The sequence below is a fragment of the Kickxella alabastrina genome (genome assembly GCF_025024165.1).
Source record: "Kickxella alabastrina strain RSA 675 chromosome Unknown BX661scaffold_6, whole genome shotgun sequence".
Classification (NCBI taxonomy): domain Eukaryota; kingdom Fungi; phylum Kickxellomycota; class Kickxellomycetes; order Kickxellales; family Kickxellaceae; genus Kickxella; species Kickxella alabastrina.
In genome coordinates, this window is record NW_026251477.1 from 450,306 (window position 1) to 473,669 (window position 23,364).

Below are 23,364 nucleotides of genomic sequence, written 5' to 3' on the forward strand. Positions count from 1 at the left end.
AATTCAAGTATGGACAAATGGGCAATATGTTCAATGCGCCACGTCTTCCTTCAGGCCAAACAAAATACTGTGCCATGACATTGTTGATCAATTGCTATAATCGGGTCCAGCTTCAATACACTTGCTCGCTTGGTATTAAAAGTATAAAAAAGTTTTTTATACGAGGCACATATTGTAACACAAAAATGTTTGAAAAAGAACACAAATGTTTAGCCAACAAAGGCACGGCGCTTCTTGCGATCCTCCTCCTTGGACTTTTTAGATTTCTTAGACTTGGACTCCTCCTTGTCCTCCTTATCCTTCTTGTCAGACTTGCTCTTGCTCTTGCTCTTCCGCTTAGTTCCCGAAATGGCAGACATGACAGCCTCAAGATTCTTGTCGCCCTTGGCATCAATAGCCACAGAGATGTCGTTGGAGGCCTGCTCTGGCTGCTATAGAATTTGTTTGTTATGTTTGAAGCTGTAGAAATTTTTAGTAACGCGTGCACAAAATTGCAAGAATCATTGCGGGTGAGAGTGTCAATTAGCCCTTTGTTTTCGGTTATCCTCTATAATCAAAAACAATGAAGAAACTGGGTCCATATAATGCAAATGTGAATTGTATTGTGGCTTACGTTGTGCTTCAGGTCGTTTGACGATGCGCGAATGTGCGATTTCTTGAAAAGTGAGTCGATTTCATCAGCACCCGAGGACTACAGAATTAAATAAAAACAATGGCATGCAATACAGTTTTTAGCAAATGCAACAATGGGCAATCAATATGCAACATCAGAATGTACAAATATCAAGCTTAGCATCTGGCTTACCTTTGACGTCTTTTTCTTTGAAGCCTTAGATCCATCCTCTATGGCGGACTTTTGGGCACCCGGCATCGTAGTGGCCGGCTTGACGTCACTGGTGACGATCTTGCTGCCCAAAATATCCTTAAACATGTGCTTCTTGCGCTCCAATCCGCGCTCGCGCTCGCGCCACTCCTCGGCCCTGCGCTTGTACTGTTCGAACGCGCAATTGCGGAGCACAATGCGGCCGAAATGGTTGTCTTGCAGCAGATTGGCATTCTTGACCATCTCCAAGATAACGGTCTCCTTGAACTCCACATCGGCGATCCCCCAGCATGCATCGACGGTATGGCTGCTGTACTTGTTCATAGCCAGATCAGTGTACCGTCCGGAAAACCGCTCCATGACGCGCTGCTTTGATTTGAACGGCACATTGGGTGATTTGAAAATAGCCTCGATTATGCGCGAGCCACTGGGATCCTTGCACCACGAGATGACCCTGTCAATATTCTGGCTGAAGAAGCTGTCCATGATGGGCGTCTGGGCATCTCCGGGGAACTGCAGAATCGACTGGATAATCAGCGAGCCCTGCACCTTAAACGGCAGCTGATTGTACTCGGCGCTGACAAAGTTCCTATAGGGGATCAGGAAGGCCAGAAGGTTGATCAGCTCCATGCGCTCCTCAGGCGACTTCACACCGAGCCCGTTGTACAGCGCATTAATGAGATCAATATACCCGCACTCCAGACGCACGCACGAGTCGATCAGGGCGCGGACGACACCGGCGCGGTTCTTGAAAAGCAAGTCGCTGAAGATGGGCGCAACCTCGGAAATCATGGCCTTCAGCTGGCGCTCGTTTTTAGCATTGGCAAAGACACTCTGCACAACAAAGTTGGAGATCGGGTGGAAAGACAGCGTCTTGAGGCTTCCACGCATGTACCGGTCGTAGATTGCCTGCAGGAGCTGCGGGGATGCAATCTTGGCAACAACCTGCAAGAAATGCGAACCGACAACGTCGCCAAGCATTATCGTAATGAATGAGTCGCGGCGGGGGTTCTCCGTCGTGCCGGCGGATGCCAGGTTCATCAAGGTCTTGTCTAAAATCGACCCAGGATACTCGGTCTTGGTGAACCCAGCCTGCAGCTCCACCATCAGCTGCAGCACAGGGCTGCCGACCGCATTGTTGGTAAAGTTACGCGCCACCACGTCGCCCATGGCATCGCCCACAGTGTTCAGCAGCCGCTCAAGCGCAGGGCCAAATGATGCCGGCACCTCGCGCGATACTGTCAGTGACCGCTGGCTCATCGACGCGTTGCTCTTGTCCTCCATGTACTTGGTCGACCGCTTGCTCTTAATGGCACTCTGGGGGTTGGACTGATCTTCGATGGGCTTTCCCGCCATGACCAGAAGTAGCACGCGCAGAATATGCGACGCGTACTCGTTGGACATCAGGTACGACCACCGTGTAGAAAGCGTCTCGGCCAAACTCAGCACCAGCTCCTCGAACGTCGGCAAAGCCGTGCGCACGGCCTGATTATCGCTGCTCTCATCCACCTCAACGCTTCCATCAAAGTCGCTGGACTCGCCACGCAACTCGCGCTCCAGTGCCCCTGCCGACAACAGCAGCATCGTCTGGAGTGCGTGCGACGAAAACCGGTGCACCACCAGCCTGATGGTATCCTCGCGCGTCAGTGCGGCGAACCGCCTAATCTGATAATCGCTGGAGATATGGAACAGCTTCTCGAGAATACGCGAGCACTCGTGATCCGTCGTCAGCTGCAGTTCAAAGTTCTTCATCTCCGAGTACACATTGTTTACAAATATGTCGCGATCCTCAGTTGTCTCGAACTTCGGCTCGTCGAGCATGCCCTCGCAGCTCTTCAGGTATTTTTGCAGGTCGGGGTTGACAAGGCCGTAGGAGGCCGGGCTGACCTTCTCCATTTGGTCCTCCATGTTGTCGGCCTGCGCGCTTGTATCGAGGAAGAAGAGCGAGTCGCCTGAAGACATTGGCGGCGCAACGTATCCGGTGGCCCCCTCTGCTGATGCGGAGGCAGCATTGGACTGACCCTGCTGTGTGTCTTGGGTTGCAACCCCAGTGCCATCGGTGTCGTTCGGGCGCTTGGCGTCTCCACCGCGCTTTCCGCGACGAGTCTTGCGTTTGGTTTCAGCACCCATGTCGATAGTAAGGTGTGTGGTGTGGTTGAATTTAGTGTGACTACAAAAATAGGATAATGCTGAAAAGTAATACTGACAAGTATAAAACAATATTATAGGAGTGCAGGAAGACAAGAAAGCCCCTCCATTGAGCGTTGATCGAGCAGAAGATGCGAACTCTTTTTTTGGTGTTTGGGTCTGCGCACCATTTTTTATTATTTTTTCGGTGCTAATTTCTTGATCTCTGCAATTAGGATTTTGATAGCAAAAATAAGCATCTGTAACAAATACCCAAACCTGCGGAATAAATAATCTTGGAGATTGTGTTTACGCACTTACCTTTACATTCCGTTAAATGTATTGCGTTGACAGTGCGTTAACACCTTTCGCCAGAGGTATGGAATTAAGTCCAATCATTTGGCAGAGACTCAGCAATAGAAGCAGCCGGTTGCAAAGCCAAGGAAAGCACCATCTACTACAGCTACTCATCCCCGCAGGCAGCGCACAGATTGATTCATTCACATATCATATTGGTTATAGCCATCAATTGTTTAACATAGGACAGGGTTTCGTCAAATGAGCAAGTGGATCTATGGGTCTATTTTCTCTGGGCGAAGTATGGGCGTTTTTGTCCAGTGCAACAAATTTTAGTTGCTTGCCTGTCAGGAGTCTATTTTTTTGTACTCGTATTTGTGTTACCGTGTAAGCATCTGTCATCCAAACTATGAGGTTGGCCGACATTATCAGGTTGTTGCAATGTAACCGCTCAAGATTACTGTGCCGAAAATATATAGGTTGAAGTGGCCTTCTAACAAAACATGTATGCATTTTAAAAACATTAAGCGTTTGTTTTGATCTGAAAGAACGTAATCGCCACAGCAGTGCTGGGCTAGTACTTGATAACGGCATGCGCCTCAGTGGTGCTCTAGCATTCGCTGGTATCGCTCTGGCAGGTTCCGCTGTATGCTGACGACATGAGCGGTGCTTCGCTCGCGCCAATATCTGTTGTGCCATAATGCGTTGCCAGCGCGGGGGAAATCTCAGAAACACCCTGGACGCCACTACCAGTGACGCTATTGTATTCCGAATCTGGCCACGACCTTAGTCTAATAACTACAACAAGGGAGTAGAATAGTGACAAAAAATAATAAAAATAAGCTGATGTGCCCACAAGCACTACGCGTAAGCACTATACCCTGTGAAACGTACACTCTTCCTTCCCCGCAAGCGCGAAAATGTCAAAGCTCCCCCTGATGCGCTTGATGTGCGGCGACGAGTGGATGCCATGCGACCAACTCTCGTTTTTGACCAGCTCGGCGGTATAATCATCAGCGGAACCTGCAATTGCGTGGATGTCTGTCACTGAATTTTCTAGCAGTTGGTGCGAATTTTCAGCTCTTTTTCTATGCTGCGCAAAGAACATTTTTTGCCGAGTTTTAAGGTCTTTTTTGCCCGTGCTTCTATTCCACAAAAAGTCGTTGGATTATCCCGACAAATTTCGACAAAAAGGGGGCATGCCCTGTCAAATGATTTAATTCATTCAAGTTCAAGTAGCTGCAAACAAGCCAATTTTCAAGATATGAGGATTTCTGTTTGTGCAGCTGATACCGGGAACTATTGCATTGTGCAGATATCGCTCCATCGCACGCTTATCTTGACATATCCAGATTGTTGACGATGTATTCATTTGTCGTCCCGAATGAAAAATTGTCGCAAAAGTGGCAACATGGCATACCTTTGTCCTCCAATCCAGTTCATTGTCAGCTTGAGACTACTTTATGGCTGTATTTTTGAAGGCTTTAAAATATGAACAAGCAAATTTAAATGGCAGTTTTGGCCGCGATGTGATAGAAAATCAAGCAGATGGAAAATTGATGCATTGAAGTTTTTAAATCTGCGACGTGTTCAACTCGCACAGTTAAATATGCTGCACTCATCTAGCATTTATTGAATCCCGGGATCACCCTCTCACGTCGCAACACGTATGAACAATGGCGCATTGCACTCTTGGAATAGACTGCTTCCGAGGCTGCAGAGGTGTCGCAATGATTCGATCCTCGTGTCAGCTCAGGCCATTGAAAATCCAATTTCAGGACGCAAGAAAGTGCACACTTTCATTTGCTGAGATTTATTTCTTGAGGCTGCTTTCTGATCGTCAAAAGGCAAAAAAGGCAAAAAAGACAAAAAGAAGCCAAAAAGTAAAAACTACTCTGCGGCGCCTGCAATATTCAAGCCAAGTTAAGTCAAGCTAAGCCAAGCCAAGCCAAGCTAAGCTAAGCCAAGCCAAGCCAAGCCAAGCCAACCCAAGCCAAGCCAAGCCAAGCCAAGCCAACCCAGCCAGCCAGCTTGGATATTGTATCCCCAGCATTTTTATTTTTATGGCGCAACCCTTTTTCCTGCCTTGTCTTTTTTCCTGCCTTGCTCACATAAACCCACCCACTTTTCTCACTCCCCCCCACTCTCTTCAGCTCAGCTGCCCAGTCTGCCTGGCCTTTTCGCGCTTGCATATAAAAGGAAATATGATTTTGGCTGCAACCTTTCTTTCTTCTTTCTTGCCTTGTTACCCAAGCACTCGTTTTCTATTTCTGCGCTGCCAACACGCACACTCACACTCACTCGCATCAACCAACACAAAAGGCGAACGCAAAACGCAAACAAGCACTAACCTTATTCTATACACACACAAAGCAAGTACCAACCATGGGCCTAGTCTATCCACACCGTCACTACATTAGCAGCACCAACACCACTGCGCCATCTATATCGTCTGCCTCGTCTGTATCGTCTGCTGCTGCTGCCCACACGTGCTGCACCGCAATGGCAGTGGCCACTCCAGCTTCCACATCGCCATGACACGCACGCAGCGCCGCGAGGTGATGGTGCGCAGGGCAGTCGCTCGGCGCATTGTGCAGCAGGTGCGGAACCAACGCAAGACCCGGCAGCAGCACAGCAGGCGCAGCGCGTCGACAGCCGAGTGCAAGCTCGCCGATGACGATGAATCCACTGCCGCGGTCGCTGCTATCGCTGCGCTGGCGGCAGCCATGTCGGCGACGCGGACTGGAAACTACATTGGTAAGCGGCCACCTCATCTGGCATAGACATTGGTTGAAAAATGTCCAATTATTTTTTACATGTTGATGTGTGTCCTGTCTTTTTTGTCTACGTGCTTGTCCGCTTGCTCGGCTTCTTGCCGAGTGAGTGCAAGGTGTAATTTTTAATTTGCAATATGTTTGCTGTGGTTGGCGGCTCTTGTCGGAGAGCCAACGCGTTTTTTGTGCTTGGCTCGCGATGCAATGTCCCCGAACGAGCGTGGCTGCAACTTTTTGTATATATGCCTGTTGATTTGTTGATTTGTTCATTTGTTCGTTTGTTCATTTGATTATTTGTTCATCTGTCCGCGTAGTATCTGCTGGCGCTTCAATTGAATCTGCAGCGACATCAAGTTTAAGTGAGGCGACATTTGATGTCGAGTACTCTGTAGAAACAAAACAATGCGCGACAAGCAGTCACGAGTGCCAGCTGGTGCGCTCTACTTTGCCATGCTATTTTATCACTTTACATGTTGCAACACTACATTTGTTCTATATACACCCACTCACATGCTTGGCTCTGCTGCTGCATTGCTTTACTCCCGATAAAACCTCAGCTAATCGAGCACCGCAGTCACCGTTTAAATTGGCTTTAACGGGCGTTGAATCGTTCCCTTTTCCGTTTTTCGTTCTTCCATTTTCCGCTTTCTCTTTGATTTTTTATTTGTTTTTGTGCGCTTTGCCTTTGTTTGGCGCACAGTGGCAGCATGACTGAGATGGAATGCGGCTACACACCATTTCGGCACGCAAATTGCTGCTGCTGCCGCCAAAGTTAGCATGTGCTCGGCTGCTTGCTTGTTCATTTGACCTTGCCTGCGCTCATACGCTTTAATTGCCTCGTCATTGTGTGCCAAGTACTACTAATATGCACGTGTATTTATAACTTTCTCTGAACAATTGAAACCGATAACCCTTTATCCACACATTTTAGACGATCAGTGTGTAACGTGCGACGATGACTCGCGGCCGGTGCCCGTCCTGGACAACACCGCGCTGTCTGCAGAGGCGGAGGCAGAGGCAGAGGCGGTCCTAGACGCAGAGTGCCAGATTATCCAGCGCATCATCGAGCTGCAGAGGGAAAAGGAGCGGCTGCTGCGGTTGATGCACCAGGGCAAGCCCACATCGACATGATCTGAATCGAATCGAATCGAATCGAATCGAATCGAATCAAATCAAAAAGGCTTACCAAGCCATATACTAGCATCACCAATTCAATGTTGTTGCATACATTGTTGCCGCCGCTGACCTTTTATTTTTCTCTCTTCGCACTTGTAATTATAATTAACACGACTCTTCATATTATTTGCTCCCCAGTTTGCTACACAATATACTATTCGCCAATTTGGCTTTTTGGAAAATATTTATACTTTCTATTGCTGCCAATGAAGAGCCGTTATAGTGCGTAATTCGTTACAAATAGTGCACCTTTACATTTCTCAATTGGTCAAAACGGATCGCTGTTTGTACATTGTCTTGGAGCGAGCGCTTCCAAGCCAAAGCTTCTAACAAATGCGTGGATTGTATGTATCAAATTTCATTTCATTTGTAATTTTTTGAGGAGCTTGTATTTTACATCTGTCACATTGTGCGCCTTTTGAGCGCGTGCCACACCTTAGGGCCGAGTGGGCCATGGGATTACGGTAGTGCCCTCCAGTTTTTAATAACGGCAGGTGATTGTCAATTAACTCGTTTGAGCCATGAGTAATTCAGCAAAATAGACGCGCAGCGCCAAATAAATTGCGCACAGACAGACTAGACTACTGTGATCAGGGCCGAATGTACGCAGCCGATCTAAGAAGAGGCTATGTTCTGGATCCAGAAATGCACTTCAGCCTAATGTTCGTTTACTATAGTGCAAGAAAAAATCATGTTTTTTTACAAGTTTGAATTTTTTTGGCAGTGATTTGAGCAAATCTAAGAAAAAAGGCCTATTTGGGGGAAAGACATTTTTGCAAGTGAAAATTTTGGGCACATTGAAGCGATTGGCTGGTGTGAAGTGTCACTTGAAAACATAAACAAACCTTTCGCTTCACTTATTTTTTCTTCATTTCAAACGATAAACCTTCTTTTACTTTCTTCTCATTCGCTTTACGCCAATATAAAAATACGCTTTTATTTCATCCGAGTAACTGATACTTTTGCTAGTGCACTTTTTACTGTCATTCTAAATTGAGTGAAAGTCTAATTTCCCCAACTGCATTTCTGGGACGCTATCAACACTCGGAGGTTGTAAAGGTGACTTTCTTTACTGCTACTGCATAGTTGCACCTTAAATAACAAGTCGAATTCGGCACACATCAGTACAAGTGCAGCATTACTATGAGCAACAGCGACTATTTGGATACCCTCCGCAGGTTTGAGCTGGAGCACCAGTACCCTTGGTAAGACGCATGTTTAATTATTTCATTTGCTTATTTTTCTGTCATCCATATAAATACAACCAAACATAATCGACAAGGCACATTATTCTAAAACATCATACTAAGCGCCGGTGGCACTTGCCCTTTATATTGTGTAGCCTCTACGGAAGCGGAATCACCTCGCTCGATCGATTGGTGCAGGTAAGTCAACAAAACAATGATGCAATGCCACTACGATATATCTGCACTGAGTGCCAGTAAGACATGTATGCTTATTAACAAGTCATTTTCATGTTTTATTTTGATTGTAGCTGGACCCGTCAAGGGTGCATACGCTTGGAATCAATGGCAGAGACGACCTCGAAAACCTCAAGGCACTGATCCTGGAACTCAGAGCGAGCATGGACATGGGTGACGACTCTCATTACGAAGAAGAGCAGCCGACCAGATCCTCGGGCTACCAGCGCAGACGCACCGAGTTTGTAGGGTTTACTGACAGCGACGAAGAGCCTAGCACCATGAGGGGCCGCGATGCCGGCCATGACCGCGCGGGCGTTTCTACTAGACCAGGTGGGCAGACACGTGTGCCCACGAGACGACCATCGAGCATTTACAACTCTAACGGCCCAAACAGCGGGACTCCGCGCTCAAGTGCCCCTAGCAACTCATTCTCACCGCCGCCGGTGCAGGCTGGGCACCATGGCTCCTCGGGACAGACCTTTGGCGAGCCCAGGACCATCGGAAGGCAGGGCTTGTCGGCAAATGGCAACACGACCCCGTCAGTAATCAACCGGCGGCAGACGCTTGCCCCCATGTCGTCGACGCAAGGATTCGGATTTGCACGCGCCAACGATAACGCGCTGGCTTCGAACAGCATGCTGGGCAACGATTTTGGATCTAGCGTAAACAAAGCGGGTCCTGCGGCCACTGCCCACCGCTCGCGCACAGTTAGCGCCAGACCCGGGACGGCAAACCCCAGAGGTACGCGCCCAAACGCAGCCAGCGTCAATGGCATTCTCGAGAGGTCCAACAACTTTGCGCAGGCACAGCGGCTCGCCGAAAATCCTGATGATGACCTGGAGCACGTAGTTCGCAAGACCGGCCAGAGTGGGCTAGTCAACACATACGGCATCCCCACGCGCCCTTCGACCGCGCATGCCAGGCGGCCTGCCAATGAACGCCGGAGCCTGGCGCCGAGCTCAACAAATGGGCCGTTGCTGCGACCCAAGGTTCCGAATCGCGGGTCTAAGGATGACGGCGCAGGCGGTGGATCGGGTTCAAAGGAGGGGCTGTCAAATCTGAACGACAAGATCCGAGTGTGCGTGCGCAAGCGCCCGCTGAACAGGAAGGAGCGGGAAAAGAGCGAGAAGGATATTGTCATTACCAACGGGTGTCGGTCGCTGTCCGTAATGGAGCCTAAAACCAAGGTCGACATGACAAAGTACATCGAGGAGAGCAGGTTCCTGTTTGACGAGGTCTTTGACGAGAATTCTGATAACACCCAAGTGTACGAGCGTACGGCCAAGCCGCTTGTTGAGTATATCTTTACTGGCGGGAACGCCACATGCTTTGCGTACGGCCAAACGGGAAGTGGCAAGACCTATACGATGATGGATGTGCAGAACGGCCTGTACATACAGGCTGCCGATGACATATTCAGAATCATGCAGCGCCCAGAGAACCGCCACTTGCAGGTTTTTATGCTGTTCTACGAGATCTACATGTCCAACCTGTACGATCTGCTCAACGAGCGTCGCAAGATCTTTGCGCGCGAGGATGGCAACCAGACCGTCTGCATTCAGGGCGTGCGTGAGGTGCTTATTCAGTCGCCGGCTGATCTCATGAGCGTCTTTGACTTTGGAAACAATTGTCGCAGCACCGGGTCGACTGGCGCCAACTCAGACTCGTCGCGCTCACATGCTATTCTGCAGATCGTTCTGAAGGACACTACGCGCAAGGGTGCGATCAAGGGCAAGCTCAACTTTATCGATTTGGCGGGTAATGAGCGCGGCGCAGATCGCGGCGACAAGGCTGACAAGCAGACGATCATGGAAGGCTCCGAAATCAACAAGAGTCTGCTGGCCCTGAAGGAGTGCATCCGGGCGCTGGATCTCGGCAAGAAACACCAGCCTTTCCGCCAGAGCAAGCTGACACAGGTTCTCAAGGATTCGTTTATTGGAAACTCACGTGCGTGCATGATTGCGACTATTTCGCCCAACTCGTCTAACTCAGAGAATACCCTTAACACGCTGCGTTACTCTGACCGCGTCAAGACGATGAAGTCTGCGGGCACTGCGGGAGACAGCACGCAGGCGGCCAACGACGGTGCGCGGGACGCAGATGATTACTACTCGACCGAGGTTGATGCCGACTACGAGGATGACTCGGCGAATCGCGCCTACGACGAGTCCCTGGACGCCAGCTACGGAATACAGGGCGCGGGTCATGGATATCCGGACAGCTCGCAAAGTGTTTTTAGGGAGGAGGACGAGTATGCTGATGACATGGGCATTGACGAAGATGACGAGTTTGCTTCAGTGGCGACAACGTACCACCAGCGCCGCCAGCAGCAGCAGCAACCGCAGCCGCAACCGCAACCACAGCAAAACACGGGGCGTGCGTATGAGCATGCCCGCCGTCCCTCGTTTGACGATCGCTCGGACTACGACATCAGTAACGAGACCCCGGCTATTGTTGACGAACAACCTGCATTTTTGGACGAAGCCCGCCACGCGCTGCGCTCGCCCCGGGCCTATGGGTCGCCCGCGGCAAAGAGCTTTGTCACATCGCGTATGGCAATGTCACCGCCAACCATGCGCCAGCAGATGCCGCCGTCCAAACTGTCGGGTACGCTTGTCCGCAACAAGAAGAGCGTGGCTGATACCCAGGCTCTGCAGCAGCAGCAACAACAGTTGCAGCATCGCTCTTCATTCGAGGACGACGACGGCGGCATTTTTGATAGCGACGCTGGGAGACGCACGAATCACACGAGTTCGCGCCGACTGGTTGGACCGCCGTCTGGAGGCAGCCTTGCTGGCGCTGGGGCTGTTGGGCGTGGAATGAGACCGCCGGCAATGTCGCGCAGCAACAGCGTTAGCCAAGACCCGCTAGTTTCTGATAGAGACTCAGGGTTTATTCAGGTACAGGCGCGGCAGCAGGTGCTCCGAAGCAACACGCACAGCAATGGCACCATAGCGAGTGCTGACGCGTACTCGGCACCTGTGACCTCGACGCCATCGCCGTATGCATCTGCGATCAGCATACATTCGGACGACAATATGCCCAAGGAGAGGAAGGGCGGCATGACCAGCAACAGAAACAGCTACCATGGGGGCAGCGAGGACGCAGTCATGGCCGAGCCCTCTGAGAACGGCGATGCGTCTGGCGATGGGTTTGGCGGGCTGCGCATTGCCGATGTCGAGGCATTCGTGAACCAGCACCGGGCAGAGATCCGGGTTACTACAGAGGCGGTCAAGGAGGAGACAATGCTGATTGCGGCGTACGCTGGATTCACGCAGGCGCACTTGGTGCAGCAGACGAGGAGCAAGGCCGAGGGCACGGCTGTGCGCCCGAACAACTGGCAGCAGCAGTTGCAGCCGCAGAACCTGACTGACAAGTACTTTTTAGATGTCAATACTGGCTCCGTGACGCGTTTGGCCGACGGATTGCGGTTTGATTCAGTGGAGCAGGCCAAGATGCACGAGGCCATGGAGTATCTGGAGAAACTCGATGAGGTGCTGGCCAAGAAGCAGCAGTATGTGGTTGACCTGCGCGCGGCTATCCGCAAGCTGGTGTGGAGCTCGGCCGATATTCCAAACTAAATGTCTCTTAAAGACTTCTTTTTTAATTTTTTAATTTTGTTATCCTTGTTTTTTTATTTTACATCTATAAATCCTTTTCGGGCATTCGGGCTGTTTTACTTTGCCATGCCCAGTTTCCGCATATCGGTGCAAAGCAAAGAACGTTCTCTAGTTGTGCATACTTATTGTAGTCACTGTATCGGGGGAAAATGAGCATGTGAGCATTTATTAATTTGTGGCAGCAGTATGTAGAAAGTGATATGTTTGCTCACTTGCACTGACACGTGAAGGAATAGGGAAGAGAACAGGGAGCAATAGCATGGCACATAATGCAAATTCAGGATGGTTTTTTAAAAGGATGTTTATTTTTTCACATGCCTCCTCTTGCCCTTAGTTTGTAGTTGCGATATGTTGCTACATGGTGCTGCATGATTTCAATTTATTGATTATATAAAGCGCCGTGTTTTATTTTTTGCCATATATCTATCTGCCCGGGAAAGTTGCTCGAGGTGTGCGAGAAAATGGCGGTTTGCAGGGGATCGGCGGGTCACCAGGCAAGGAATTCAACGGGCATGATAAACTAATATCCTCTCACTCGTGGAGTTCAAGTGACCACTTAAAGCAACTTTTGCAGGTTGGTCTGTGCCTAATCCTTTTTTTCTCCGAAAAAACATCGGGTGGCATTATCACCGGCCATCGCGCATGTCTTCCGAGTGCCCCCTCGAGAAAAGAAAAAGAAAAAACAAATTTAGCACCGATCAATTCTATTTTAAGGGGGGGTGAATGTTTTTATCTAATGTATTTTTCTTTATCCATTGCTGTTGGCAAATCGATTATTATTTTATGACACGCCACAAGTACCTGTGGGTCATGGCTGCATAATTATCGGCGCTGCATCGTGGTGTGACTTTTCTTTTATTTTTCCAGCTTTCTATTGCTTGCTGTCAGACTTCTGTGCATCTTCTATTTGTTGCTTTGTGCAACCATCATCGGTATCGCCCGCCATCGTTGCTTTGAAATACATGGGGCGCCCAGACACGACAAATGAAACAACAAAAAAGTAAAACATTGATTGAATTAAAATTCGCAACTGGGCTCAATAATAATGTCATTTTTTTCCTTCTTGACCACTTATTAAAAATTCGTGTTTCGCCGCAAATTCCCACGCTAAACCAAGCGACATTTTCTATCATATCACCACATCTCATGCCGCCCAGCTGTGATCAGCCGAGTGAGAAGTGTAAAATAGAGAAAAATGATTTCCTCCGTGCCAGAAAAAAATTAAAAAAATTGTCCGAAAACGTACCCCTATTTTAAACAGGCGATTGCAAAGTTCACTCCTTGCGCCCTTCCCCTTTAGTTGCTTTTTCACTCCTTTGCTTCCAGCCCAGTAAGAAATTGAAACGGAAGCAAGGAAATAAAACAAGTGCGCGGTTCTCAATAAAGTCAGAAATCGCAACAAAATTTTTTATTCAGTGTGCGCATGAAAATATTCCGGAACACACATGATAAATATTAATACGCTTGCATTTTTTTTGCTATTTATAATCGACCAGGCTGAAGAACAACAAAGCCTCCCCTTTTTTTCTTCCAACAAAAACATTAACATTGCCTTTTTTTTTTACTATTAAACAAACTTTTTCATTATTACTTGAGTCACCAACGTCGTGTCATAGATTTTTTTTGCTTATCGTCGCCCCCATCGCTTACATTATTTCTATTTTCGTGTCTGCTGAACAACATGCAAACTTGAAGCAGTCACGTAGGCTTCTGAATACCAAAAAGGAGAACAAGGGGGACCTTATTGCATATACAAAAAACAATTGAGCCCACCCTGATACATTTATTTCTTATTTTACATATAGCGTCATATAGCGACCGCATGCAGGCAAATTTTGAAAGCCCGTAATCAATTTATCCATTCGCAAACATAATTTTTTTGTACAAATAGGACGTTCCAGGGCGTCTGCTTCTCGTCCCTTCTTTTCTATATTTGCCCCCCGCATCGCCTCTTTCACTTTCACTTTAATCCAACCCTTTTTTCCTCCTTCCTATTCACACACACAAACACTCCCACAACTAATTTTCTCCTTCCTCGCACCAACACGAGGATGGCAATATCAATGGCTCTATCGCCCGTCGCCTTCTCACTATCCACTACCAGCAACAGCAACCACATGACACCACCCTCGACCTCGCTACCAGCCACAACTGGGGGATTCCGAATGACCAACGCCCAGCATGCCGACCGGCTACTCAATGGAGGCGGCGAAATGGCTGTTGCAACGCATTACCCAGCCATTCGCACAGCCAATGCCTTCACAATGCCTTTCGGCCGGCTAATGAACGAGCATCTGAGCATGGGGACTGACAGCAGCAGGTTGGCAACTATTATTGGCGAAGTCAGACCGGCGGACGCACATCCACATAGTGTGGCAGGATGCTGCAGCCACGAAGGCGACTACGAGACAGAAGCAGCAACATACGAGGTGATTATTAGGCTGCGCAGTGGCAACGCCCATTTGCCCATTTTAATGCTGCCAAGCCCGCTGCGCAGCCTGCCATTCTGGCACTCGACCGGTGGCACCCGCAGATGCATCGTTTATTTGGAGCCTCGTCGCGGCACACCATTGTACATGGCCATTGAGAGGTTCTTCCGAGATTCAGCAGCAACCTTTGGACACACGGAGGCACATCAGTACCACCCACATAGCTCCATGACTGGCTTCATCGACCTCGACGACCACACCTTGGGTGGCCAGCCCTCGGGCGTGGCCCTGGTGCGGATTGCCAGCCATCTGCAGGGATTGGTTGGCCAGATGCGTGACATGGGCGTGCCACGGGTAGAAAAAGTGTCCACAGCCTACGATTACCCCCATGAGGGCACGCACAAAATTGAGGTGAAACTGGAGACACCCGAGGCATTCCGCTGGATTGTCGATGGCGTCGTCAAGGCTGTGCCGCAGGCCAGAATTAGAGCAAAGCGCATGGGTCATATTAGTCTGGCGTACTACAATAAGCATGTCAAGACTAATAACCTGATGTCGGTCGAGCAGGCGCGAACCCTGGATGTCATGGCTAGAGATATTATTCATGGTCATGGCAGCGGGGTGTTTGACTCTGCTCGCAACCTGTGGGATATTGCATTTTACGAGCTGGCATTCAAGTCGGACGTGCTGTCGGCACCGCACCGCTTCAACCAAATCGCGCGCTGGCAGCTGTAAGGGCGGCAGTGAGACGGAGGCAGAGGGGCTCTGTTGAGCAATCGCTGTTATTTTATTTGCAACTACCACCACCGCCACCACATCATCATTTGCATTATTATTATTTCATATTCTTACTATAATATTTCGTTGTTAAATAAAAAACAACCCCACTTTGTACACAAATTTTCTTTGGCTCAGTCGATATTTACCATATATCGAACTCATAACATTGTATGGCATTGGATGTGGCCACATTGACAGAAATGCGGATATAAAGACAGACATACACAGAGTTGTAAATAAATATAGAATAAAGATAATGATATATGAATGAGTAAATGGATAAATGGGTGAATGGATGGAGTGCCGATGGTTAAATTACACAGTGTTGCCCTTCTCGAGCTCGATAGCGACGGCCTCAAAAACCTTCAACATCTTGCGGCGGGCGCCCAGCGCAGCAACTCCCTTAGCCTGCAGCTGCTCGTCGTTGAGAGCAACCACCTCGGTCCATGGCATATCGGCAAAGCTCTCAGTGTATTTATGCAGACGAAGGCTGCGCAGCCACGCAGGGATGTCGCGCACAAGGCTGAGGTCGACAGGCGCGTCCGGCTGCGGCTTAAGTGCAGCCGGTGACTGCGACGCATTGGTGACTGTGCGTGGGAAGCCGGCACGCACAGGCGTGGTGGCTGTCGAGTTGGCCGCACTGCCGGTGTTGCTGTGGTAGCCTGGTGGCAGCATGCGGGCACCATAGCCCGGGGCATGGTGCGGCAGCAGCTGCGGTGACCCGCTCATCAAGCCAGCGGCATAAGGCGGGCGCTGCTGCTGTTGCTGGGGAGCCTGGTAGGAAGAGGACAAGGCCATCTGTGACAGAGTGGTTGCCAGTTGATGGTGCTGCTGCTGCTGCTGCGGGAGCTGTGCCTGCATGGTTTCGCGCGGCGACTTGACAGCAATGCTGAGGCGGTTGCTGACGGAGCGGCGCGCGGCAATTCCGCTGGAACGATGCATATTGGCCTCAAGCATGTGCGTCAGAGCCGATGCATTGGTATCACCCCCAATGTTCTCGAACGGCTCCATGGTCTCGGTAAGCGATGACCACCGAAAGTCCTTCGGCTCCATATCAACACTGGCGCGCGGCGTCTGGTGCGCGCCCAGCGCCCCGCTGCCGCGCCGCGATCCAACAGCACCAATAGGATCGCCAATCTGACCGCCAACATCGCGGCTGGCACGCCAGCTAGCCTCAGCATCCTGGCTCGAGCTCTTGGGCCGCCCCTGCGAGTCGACAAACCCGCCAACACGCCGGGGTGCCTCACCAAACCCGCTGGTGCGCCTCGGCGACTCAACAAAGCCGCCGGCCGTCGCGCCCTGCAGAACGCCCAGACCGCTACGCGCGTGTCCGGCACTGTCGTAGCTCATGCGCATGCCCTGCGGTTGCCCCAATTGCGACTGTCCGAGCTGCTTGGTGTACCCGCCCTGCACGGCAATCGAGTGTCTCTCAGTGCTCTCAATGGCAGCCTCGGCCTGCGGCTCAGAATCCATCTTAAGCATCTGCTGCAGGATGGTGATGAAAAAGCGCACTTGCAGGTCCGAGCAGTGCTGCATGAGCGAGTAGAGCGCCGACGTGCGCTCGGGCTCGGTGAGCACAGAGAACCACTGGTCAATGGCGTTGAGCTCGTCCTTGAACACGGGGTCCAGGCTGACCTTGGCCATGTCCTCAAGCATCTCCTCGAACTGTGACAGACTCTCGAACCACCGGTCAATGTGCTTGGCCTTGGGCAGGGGGTGCTGCGCGTTGGCAAAAAATATCTCTGACGCCGGACGCCCGGCCCGATTGGCAAACGGTGCCGAGGGAGCAATGGGGTTGAAGCCGCCTTGCTTCTCGGAGGCGCCGATGGCGTGCTCTGTGCTGCTGCTCGCCGAAGACCGTGCTGACGATGACGTGTTGGCTGACATCATATGGCTATTCCAATATTAAATAAATGGCCTACTCTAAATATGCAACGGCTGTTTCTACGGCCGATTTTGCTGTTTATAAAGTTTTTTTAGAAAAAAAGCTGCTTGCGTAGTCGATACCTCTATTTTGTTGCAGCCTGCTAGAGAAAATAAGTTAGATGTCGGGTAGTGCCCAGCACAGGGTGAGGTGCGTTGCCAAAAGAGGGTAATAAATATAAAGATAATCGTGAAAGGAATGGACTAGGGGGCGAAAGGGATGAGGGAAATTCCCGTTTCAAAATAAGGAGAATTGTTTCTACGGAGTCTGGCTTTTTCAGAAAAAAGAACAGGATTGCTGCGTTGTTACAAATATAATAGATAAATTAGCGTTGCTGAAGATTAGAATTGCAAGCCCATCCAGGGGTTGGAAGGAAATTGAGTATATTGAGGAAATTGAAAATACAGAGCCAAAAAAGGAGGAAGAAGAAAGGAGAGCGAATGTTTCTTTCGCTTTCCGCTTCGATTGTGTAAGGCTTTCTTAGCATAAAAGGAGACAAGCGCGTGCAACTTTGGACAGACACGCGCTCATTTATTGGCATGGGCCGAGTGCGCATACGCCGGTCTGATCTGCTAATCCATCGATTAAAATGAGCGGCGAAATTAAAGAAAAAACCACAGGTTCTGATTGGTGGTTACACGAAAAAAAGCGAGGCAATCCAAATTTATGTTGGCCTGGCGGATGAAAAAAAATACAGAAAATTTTTGTTGAAAACCAACGCGATTTTTTTTTCGCGCGACGACTTTATTTGGTCACTAAAATTTCAGACCTGCTGCTTTATTTGGCATTCAGCCACATGGAGTACGAACCGGCTGGCAACAGCTCCAGCACAGAGGTGACCAGAAAGCAGAGCATAAAATATGGCTGGTAGTTGGCGCCAAAAAAGCGACCAGTGCATTTTTTGGACGATGACATTAGAAAAAAAGTGTGAGCCGAAGGCTAGAACCGAGCGAAACAGGTCAACAGTCCAATTTTTCCTCGTAGCATTTTTTCTCCAATTTTTCTTCTTTTTCTTCCTCAGCACCTGTTTATTGTTTTCTTTATTTCCCTTTATTTTTCTGGTACCAACTTGCAATCAGCACGCCTTTGCAATTTTTTTATTCATACACAACCCAAAAAGGCGCATTATAATTTCTGACAAACCCACACACTTTTCTGTTCAAAAATATATTGCTGAGCACGAGTCTATACTTATTTTTTTCCCTATTAGATACTTTTACCCTCTACTATCTATCTATCTTTTCAACACTTTTCAACACTTTACTAAATCCATAACTCGCTTTTTCTTGGAAAATGTCGGATGACAGCGTGAATGTCAACACTATTATTCAGCGACTCCTGGAAGGTACGTTCTTTTTCAACTATCCGCACCCACCCAGTTCGTTATTATGCGCTCATTTGCTGCCATAGCCCGCTCACTGCGCCAGACACAAAGCTCTGCTGCAATTCACTTGTCCTTTTTTGAATAACGTAATATTTACCTTGCTGTGGCATGAGGTGTCGCTGTGAATGCTTAAACTTGGTGGAGGTGCTGAACCCGGTTTTACCTTTTCTGAATTCAGTTCTCCTGGGCGCGCTGTTGCCACGAATTGCCGACATCTGGTGCATTTGTTTTTTGTGTAGAGCAGCCAAATTATACTCTGTCTCGTTGATATGTATTATAATTGCTTTACACTTAGTACTTGCTTTGGCTCTGTCTGTCGTCGCTGCTGCTGCTGTCGATTTATGAGCTGCTCTATAACTACATAGCCATAGTACGCTGTTACTCCTTTGGCGCTGCCAAACTTTCAGCATTTATCATTCGCTTTGTCCCTTTTTTCTCTTGTCTCATAGTACACAATCGAGCATTGTGGTTTTTATTATACAAATCAACCTTTCCAAACCTTGACACCGAGGTATAAGCACCGGGAGAATGGCTGCCTTTGTTAGCTTCCCTTCAATTTTCCGCTTTTATTTCTACTACCATCTTGCTGCGAACAATTGCCAAATAGCCGCTTCCTCTCAGCTTGTTGCTAAAAGGGAAGGGACTCCGCCCTCGTCAGAACTTTATACCCAAAATGAGAACAAAATAACGGGCGCATGCATGCTAATGCCATTATATGCGGTGCCGCTGTTGATTTTGCTCGAAAGCAATTGCAGAGATACGCTAACACACATATTCGTTTCTACACATTGGCCTTCTCATTATTAAATAAACGGTAGTCCGCGGCTCTCGACCCGGCAAGGAGGTGCAGTTGAGCGAGAATGAGATCCACTGGCTCTGCACGACAGCGCGCGAGATCTTCATCAGCCAGCCGGTTCTGCTCGAGCTCGAGGCTCCGATCAAAATCTGCGGTGATATCCATGGACAGTACTACGATCTGCTGCGGCTGTTCGAATATGGCGGCTTCCCGCCCGAGGCCAACTACTTGTTCCTGGGCGACTACGTCGATCGCGGAAAGCAGTCTCTGGAGACAATATGCCTACTACTGGCATACAAGATCAAGTACCGCGAGAACTTTTTCATTCTGCGCGGTAACCACGAGTCGGCCTGCATTAACCGCATCTATGGCTTCTATGATGAATGCAAGCGGAGATACAACATCAAGCTGTGGAAGACGTTTACGGACTGTTTCAACTGCCTGCCCATTGCGGCCATTGTCGACGAAAAGATCTTTTCGATGCACGGCGGTCTCTCGCCCGATCTGATCAGCATGGACCAGATCAAGCGCATTATGCGCCCGACAGACGTTCCCGACACCGGTCTCTTGTGCGACCTGCTGTGGTCCGACCCTGACAAGGAGATCACTGGATGGAGCGAAAACGATCGCGGAGTGTCTTTCACTTTTGGCCCTGATATTGTATACAAATTCCTGCAAAAGCACGACCTGGACCTGGTCTGCCGTGCTCACCAAGTCGTCGAGGACGGCTACGAGTTCTTTGCCAAGCGCAAATTGGTTACTCTGTTCTCTGCGCCCAACTACTGCGGCGAATTCGATAATGCTGGCGCCATGATGTCCGTCGATGATACGCTGATGTGCTCATTCCAAATCCTAAAGCCCGCGGAGAAGAAGACCCGGGGCAACCGACGTCGCTGAGCTGACCTCTTCAAATTTTTATTGTTGCTAGAGAGAAAAGGGAAGAAATCACTTGTTTGGCCAACAAGGCTGCCTGCTCGTTCACGCGCTTGCCGATACTCGGATCGTTGAGAGGAGCCGATCAACAGGGTCTTTTGTTGCCCCAATATCTTTTTTCTTTCCTACGCACGCTCACTTGTCTTTCCTTCTTTTATCATTTTATACCTTTCTTTTCTTTTTTATTCTGTTTGTACTGGTTTGTCAGTATTGAAATCAACATAATAAACTTGTTTTCTCTACACTATAAGAAAATAATGAGGCTACAAATATACTATAAACTGACATCCTTCCCCATAGTGTTTAGAAACTAATGGCAATAGACCACTACGAGTGTCAATATTAATCAGTTCGCTGCTTCTTTTGAAGAGAAGAATCAGGGGAAATGGATTATTGTGCACACGCTTTGGCTTTGGCTTTGGCTTGGGCAAGGTCTCGGGCAAAGTATCGGGTGTCGCTGTATACTTGGGTTCAGCCAACTCTGACGATGCCTTTTTGCGTGAAAACTTTTTTTTTAAATTCCCCCTTGAAAATTTAGACCTTCACTATAAATATCTGAAAATTCCAAAAAAAAACATTTTAACTAATGTATATAAGTCAGCTGTTAAAAATTTAAGAAAAATAATTCAAATACTTTCACTCGCTTATTATATTCTATATAATTATATTTTATTATTTTGCTTAATGAATAATTTTTATTTTGCATTCGATTTATGAATTTAAACGATTTTTAATTGTGCTTTCTGACAGACTCTAATAACCATTATAAACAATTACGACTGTATAATATCTCTGCTATTATACAATAAAATTGTACTGAAAAGTTGGTTTGTGCACTATTTCATCAAATAACCTCGATTTTTTCACTGACATATGTGTTACAAGTGGTAGTTACAGACAAAATATGTTTATTTCTCCACAAGGAGAACAAATGACAGAATCTTCCATCTCTTCCCTTTTATTCGTCCTTCTATGTGTTAAGCGCAAAAGAAAATAACCATTGATTCATTTGCTGTTAATACTTAGAACAGTTAAAGTTTTGACCAAGCTATTGTATTTTTTATCAAACTCTGGTTGTAATATATGCTAGAAAATTATTTGATCTATCAGCATGCAGATGGGAGCTTGTTTCACGATTCTCGATCTCAACATCCACTTACATATCCTTGGGCTGCGCAACAACAATTTTACCGTGTTTACTAAATGTATATTTTATTGAGACTACGAATAACACTAAGGAAAACCCACTTTGTGAAATCGCAGCGTGCGTACAATATCAAAAAAATGAGATTATATGCACCAGCAATGTCGCGTGATGTATTTTAATTTTGGCATCATAATTTTTTGATGATCAGCAACCAGCCAAAATACAAAGACAGCTGAAATATAAAATAAATGCATATCTCTCTCTTCTCCTTTTCTTTTCAGATAACACATTTTTAATTGACCGCCAACACGCACATATTCGGGTAAATAAATTTGTCTACATATATTTGAATTTTTATACCAATCTGTTCTTTTTTGACTTGTATTTATATTATAATTAGCAGACAGGTTGACAAGCGAGCAAGATGACAAGCGGGCGTACTGGGTGGCGGGCTGACTGGCTGGCTGGCACCGGTTGCAATTTTTAATTTTTTTTAATTTTTCAAAGCTAAATTCCGAAAAACGAAAAAAGCAAAAATAGTAGACGGCAGGTTGATGCAGCTCACAAGAGGCAATAGGGCGTGACCCAAATAATTGCCACCTCTAAAGATCGACAAGGTATTATTTAGCGAGTTAGAAGTATGTGTTGGATTTTAGCCACACTTTCATAATAGCATGCATACTCTGCTTAAATAATTGGTGTGGTTGGAAAATATCTATGATGAATTACCTGAGGTGTATTGCCTATTTAAAAATAACTGATATATATTTTAAGCAATTATATGGACAGGCAATGTATAAAAAAGCTGAAGTTGAACGTCTGCAAGTCATGTCAGTGATACACCTATGTTCGACCCGAATTCGGGCTATTTCATTTTGGAAACTTTTGGTTTGACAAACACAAACACCAAGTTAACTCCGAAGAAGAGCGCAGCAAAAATTGTAGCAGCGATGAACAGGGACCTTGCGGGCTCGCCTATGCCATTCATGTTCTCCAGGGCGATATTTGTCATGGGGTCAAAAATGAGTATGCACGCGGCCAAAACAACAATACCGCCGTGTTTCAGTGCGGTGTATAGCATAATGTCCTTTGCGGGAGACCTTTTGTGCATGACAATTGATATAAAGTTGCTGATAACCGCTATCATGTTGATTACACGCGCAATGTACGTCACATAGTATGTGGATGGCTTTTGGTTTGTTGATCTTCCGTCCAGAATAAAGTAAAAGGCGGTCGTAACGACAATAAACGCATTGGCTAGAAATGCGAGTAGTGTCGCGATTAGTTGGGGTTTATTTCCCATGATGGTTTTGAAAACTGAAGGCATACTGATGAGTTGTGAGAATAATAATAACGGAATAAGTAAAAATAAAATATATACAATAAAACAAAATAATAATAAGCAAGGTTGAAAATTAACAAGCAATGCGTGAGTCTAAGAAAAATAATTTTATGTTTTTCAAGGTGAAATGCATATAAGCGTAGAAAATAAAAGGAATATTCAAAGTAAAATTCAAAGTGAAGAATGTCAGAAAGAAAATTATAAAGTAGCACCACTCCTTTATTTCTATGTCCCGCGTTCTTTTGTTATTTTGCTTAGTTTTGTGAAAAGAAAATGCATGTGTCCTTTGTGCTCATTATTTGATTGACTGTGTTTGCGACATTGAAAAATAAGTATAAAACCCAATGCAACTATTTTGCTTTGGAATTGGCGAACATGCTTCAACATT

The 23,364-nt window shown here is 47.6% G+C and overlaps 8 protein-coding genes across 8 annotated transcripts; 3 read left to right on the forward strand and 5 right to left on the reverse strand.

The window, feature by feature from the left end:
- Window positions 1-109: 109 nt before the first annotated feature.
- Window positions 110-3,068, reverse strand: BX661DRAFT_209628 (armadillo-type protein). The gene is made up of 3 exons (XM_051538701.1): window positions 806-3,068; window positions 614-691; window positions 110-431 (listed from the first exon to the last, which is right to left on the reverse strand). The coding sequence occupies exons 1-3, from the start codon at window positions 2,951-2,953 to the stop codon at window positions 210-212; spliced, it is 2,448 nt and encodes an 815-aa protein (XP_051393105.1). The 5' UTR covers window positions 2,954-3,068; the 3' UTR covers window positions 110-209.
- Window positions 3,069-3,857: 789 nt separating this feature from the next.
- Window positions 3,858-4,799, reverse strand: BX661DRAFT_204298 (uncharacterized protein; the record flags this gene model as incomplete). Its single annotated transcript, XM_051538555.1, has 3 exons — window positions 4,668-4,799; window positions 4,142-4,392; window positions 3,858-4,045 (listed from the first exon to the last, which is right to left on the reverse strand). Exons 1-3 carry the CDS (start codon window positions 4,688-4,690, stop codon window positions 3,858-3,860), a joined length of 462 nt encoding a protein of 153 aa, XP_051393106.1. The 5' UTR covers window positions 4,691-4,799.
- A 749-nt stretch (window positions 4,800-5,548) lies between these two features.
- Window positions 5,549-6,510, reverse strand: BX661DRAFT_86875 (uncharacterized protein). Its single transcript, XM_051539541.1, has one exon. It carries the CDS (start codon window positions 6,289-6,291, stop codon window positions 5,659-5,661), a length of 633 nt encoding a protein of 210 aa, XP_051393107.1. The 5' UTR covers window positions 6,292-6,510; the 3' UTR covers window positions 5,549-5,658.
- Window positions 6,511-7,923: 1,413 nt separating this feature from the next.
- On the forward strand, window positions 7,924-12,568 carry BX661DRAFT_179671 (uncharacterized protein). Its single transcript, XM_051535268.1, has 3 exons — window positions 7,924-8,402; window positions 8,540-8,582; window positions 8,693-12,568. Exons 1-3 carry the CDS (start codon window positions 8,341-8,343, stop codon window positions 12,200-12,202), a joined length of 3,615 nt encoding a protein of 1,204 aa, XP_051393108.1. The 5' UTR covers window positions 7,924-8,340; the 3' UTR covers window positions 12,203-12,568.
- Window positions 12,569-13,793: 1,225 nt separating this feature from the next.
- On the forward strand, window positions 13,794-15,570 carry BX661DRAFT_179674 (uncharacterized protein). Its single transcript, XM_051535269.1, has one exon. It carries the CDS (start codon window positions 14,293-14,295, stop codon window positions 15,403-15,405), a length of 1,113 nt encoding a protein of 370 aa, XP_051393109.1. The 5' UTR covers window positions 13,794-14,292; the 3' UTR covers window positions 15,406-15,570.
- Window positions 15,571-15,584: 14 nt separating this feature from the next.
- Window positions 15,585-17,809, reverse strand: BX661DRAFT_179678 (uncharacterized protein). The gene has a single exon (XM_051535270.1). The coding sequence runs from the start codon at window positions 17,338-17,340 to the stop codon at window positions 15,766-15,768; it is 1,575 nt and encodes a 524-aa protein (XP_051393110.1). The 5' UTR covers window positions 17,341-17,809; the 3' UTR covers window positions 15,585-15,765.
- A 581-nt stretch (window positions 17,810-18,390) lies between these two features.
- On the forward strand, window positions 18,391-20,731 carry BX661DRAFT_179679 (serine/threonine-specific protein phosphatase PP1 catalytic subunit). Its single transcript, XM_051535271.1, has 2 exons — window positions 18,391-18,719; window positions 19,577-20,731. Exons 1-2 carry the CDS (start codon window positions 18,668-18,670, stop codon window positions 20,449-20,451), a joined length of 927 nt encoding a protein of 308 aa, XP_051393111.1. The 5' UTR covers window positions 18,391-18,667; the 3' UTR covers window positions 20,452-20,731.
- A 1,315-nt stretch (window positions 20,732-22,046) lies between these two features.
- On the reverse strand, window positions 22,047-23,094 carry BX661DRAFT_179681 (uncharacterized protein; the record flags this gene model as incomplete). Its single annotated transcript, XM_051535272.1, has 1 exon — window positions 22,047-23,094. A coding segment is annotated over exon 1 (457 nt), but the record flags the coding sequence as incomplete, so codon positions are not given.
- Window positions 23,095-23,364: the final 270 nt, after the last annotated feature.

Bases quoted from the DNA above. Each gene is read 5' to 3' on its own strand.
- BX661DRAFT_86875 (XM_051539541.1), bottom strand. From the start codon at position 6,291: ATGAACAAATCAACAAATCAACAGGCATATATACAAAAAGTTGCAGCC.
- BX661DRAFT_179678 (XM_051535270.1), bottom strand. From the start codon at position 17,340: ATGATGTCAGCCAACACGTCATCGTCAGCACGGTCTTCGGCGAGCAGC.
- BX661DRAFT_179674 (XM_051535269.1), top strand. From the start codon at position 14,293: ATGGCAATATCAATGGCTCTATCGCCCGTCGCCTTCTCACTATCCACT.
- BX661DRAFT_179679 (XM_051535271.1), top strand. From the start codon at position 18,668: ATGTCGGATGACAGCGTGAATGTCAACACTATTATTCAGCGACTCCTG. The intron at 18,720-19,576 runs GTACGTTCTTTT...AATAAACGGTAG, and splicing joins TATTCAGCGACTCCTGGAAG to TCCGCGGCTCTCGACCCGGC.
- BX661DRAFT_209628 (XM_051538701.1), bottom strand. From the start codon at position 2,953: ATGGGTGCTGAAACCAAACGCAAGACTCGTCGCGGAAAGCGCGGTGGA. The intron at 692-805 runs GTAAGCCAGATG...TTAATTCTGTAG, and splicing joins CAAAGAAAAAGACGTCAAAG to TCCTCGGGTGCTGATGAAAT. The intron at 432-613 runs GTAAGCCACAAT...CAAATTCTATAG, and splicing joins CAAACGACCTGAAGCACAAC to CAGCCAGAGCAGGCCTCCAA.
- BX661DRAFT_179671 (XM_051535268.1), top strand. From the start codon at position 8,341: ATGAGCAACAGCGACTATTTGGATACCCTCCGCAGGTTTGAGCTGGAG. The intron at 8,403-8,539 runs GTAAGACGCATG...TATATTGTGTAG, and splicing joins CTGGAGCACCAGTACCCTTG to CCTCTACGGAAGCGGAATCA. The intron at 8,583-8,692 runs GTAAGTCAACAA...TTTTGATTGTAG, and splicing joins CGCTCGATCGATTGGTGCAG to CTGGACCCGTCAAGGGTGCA.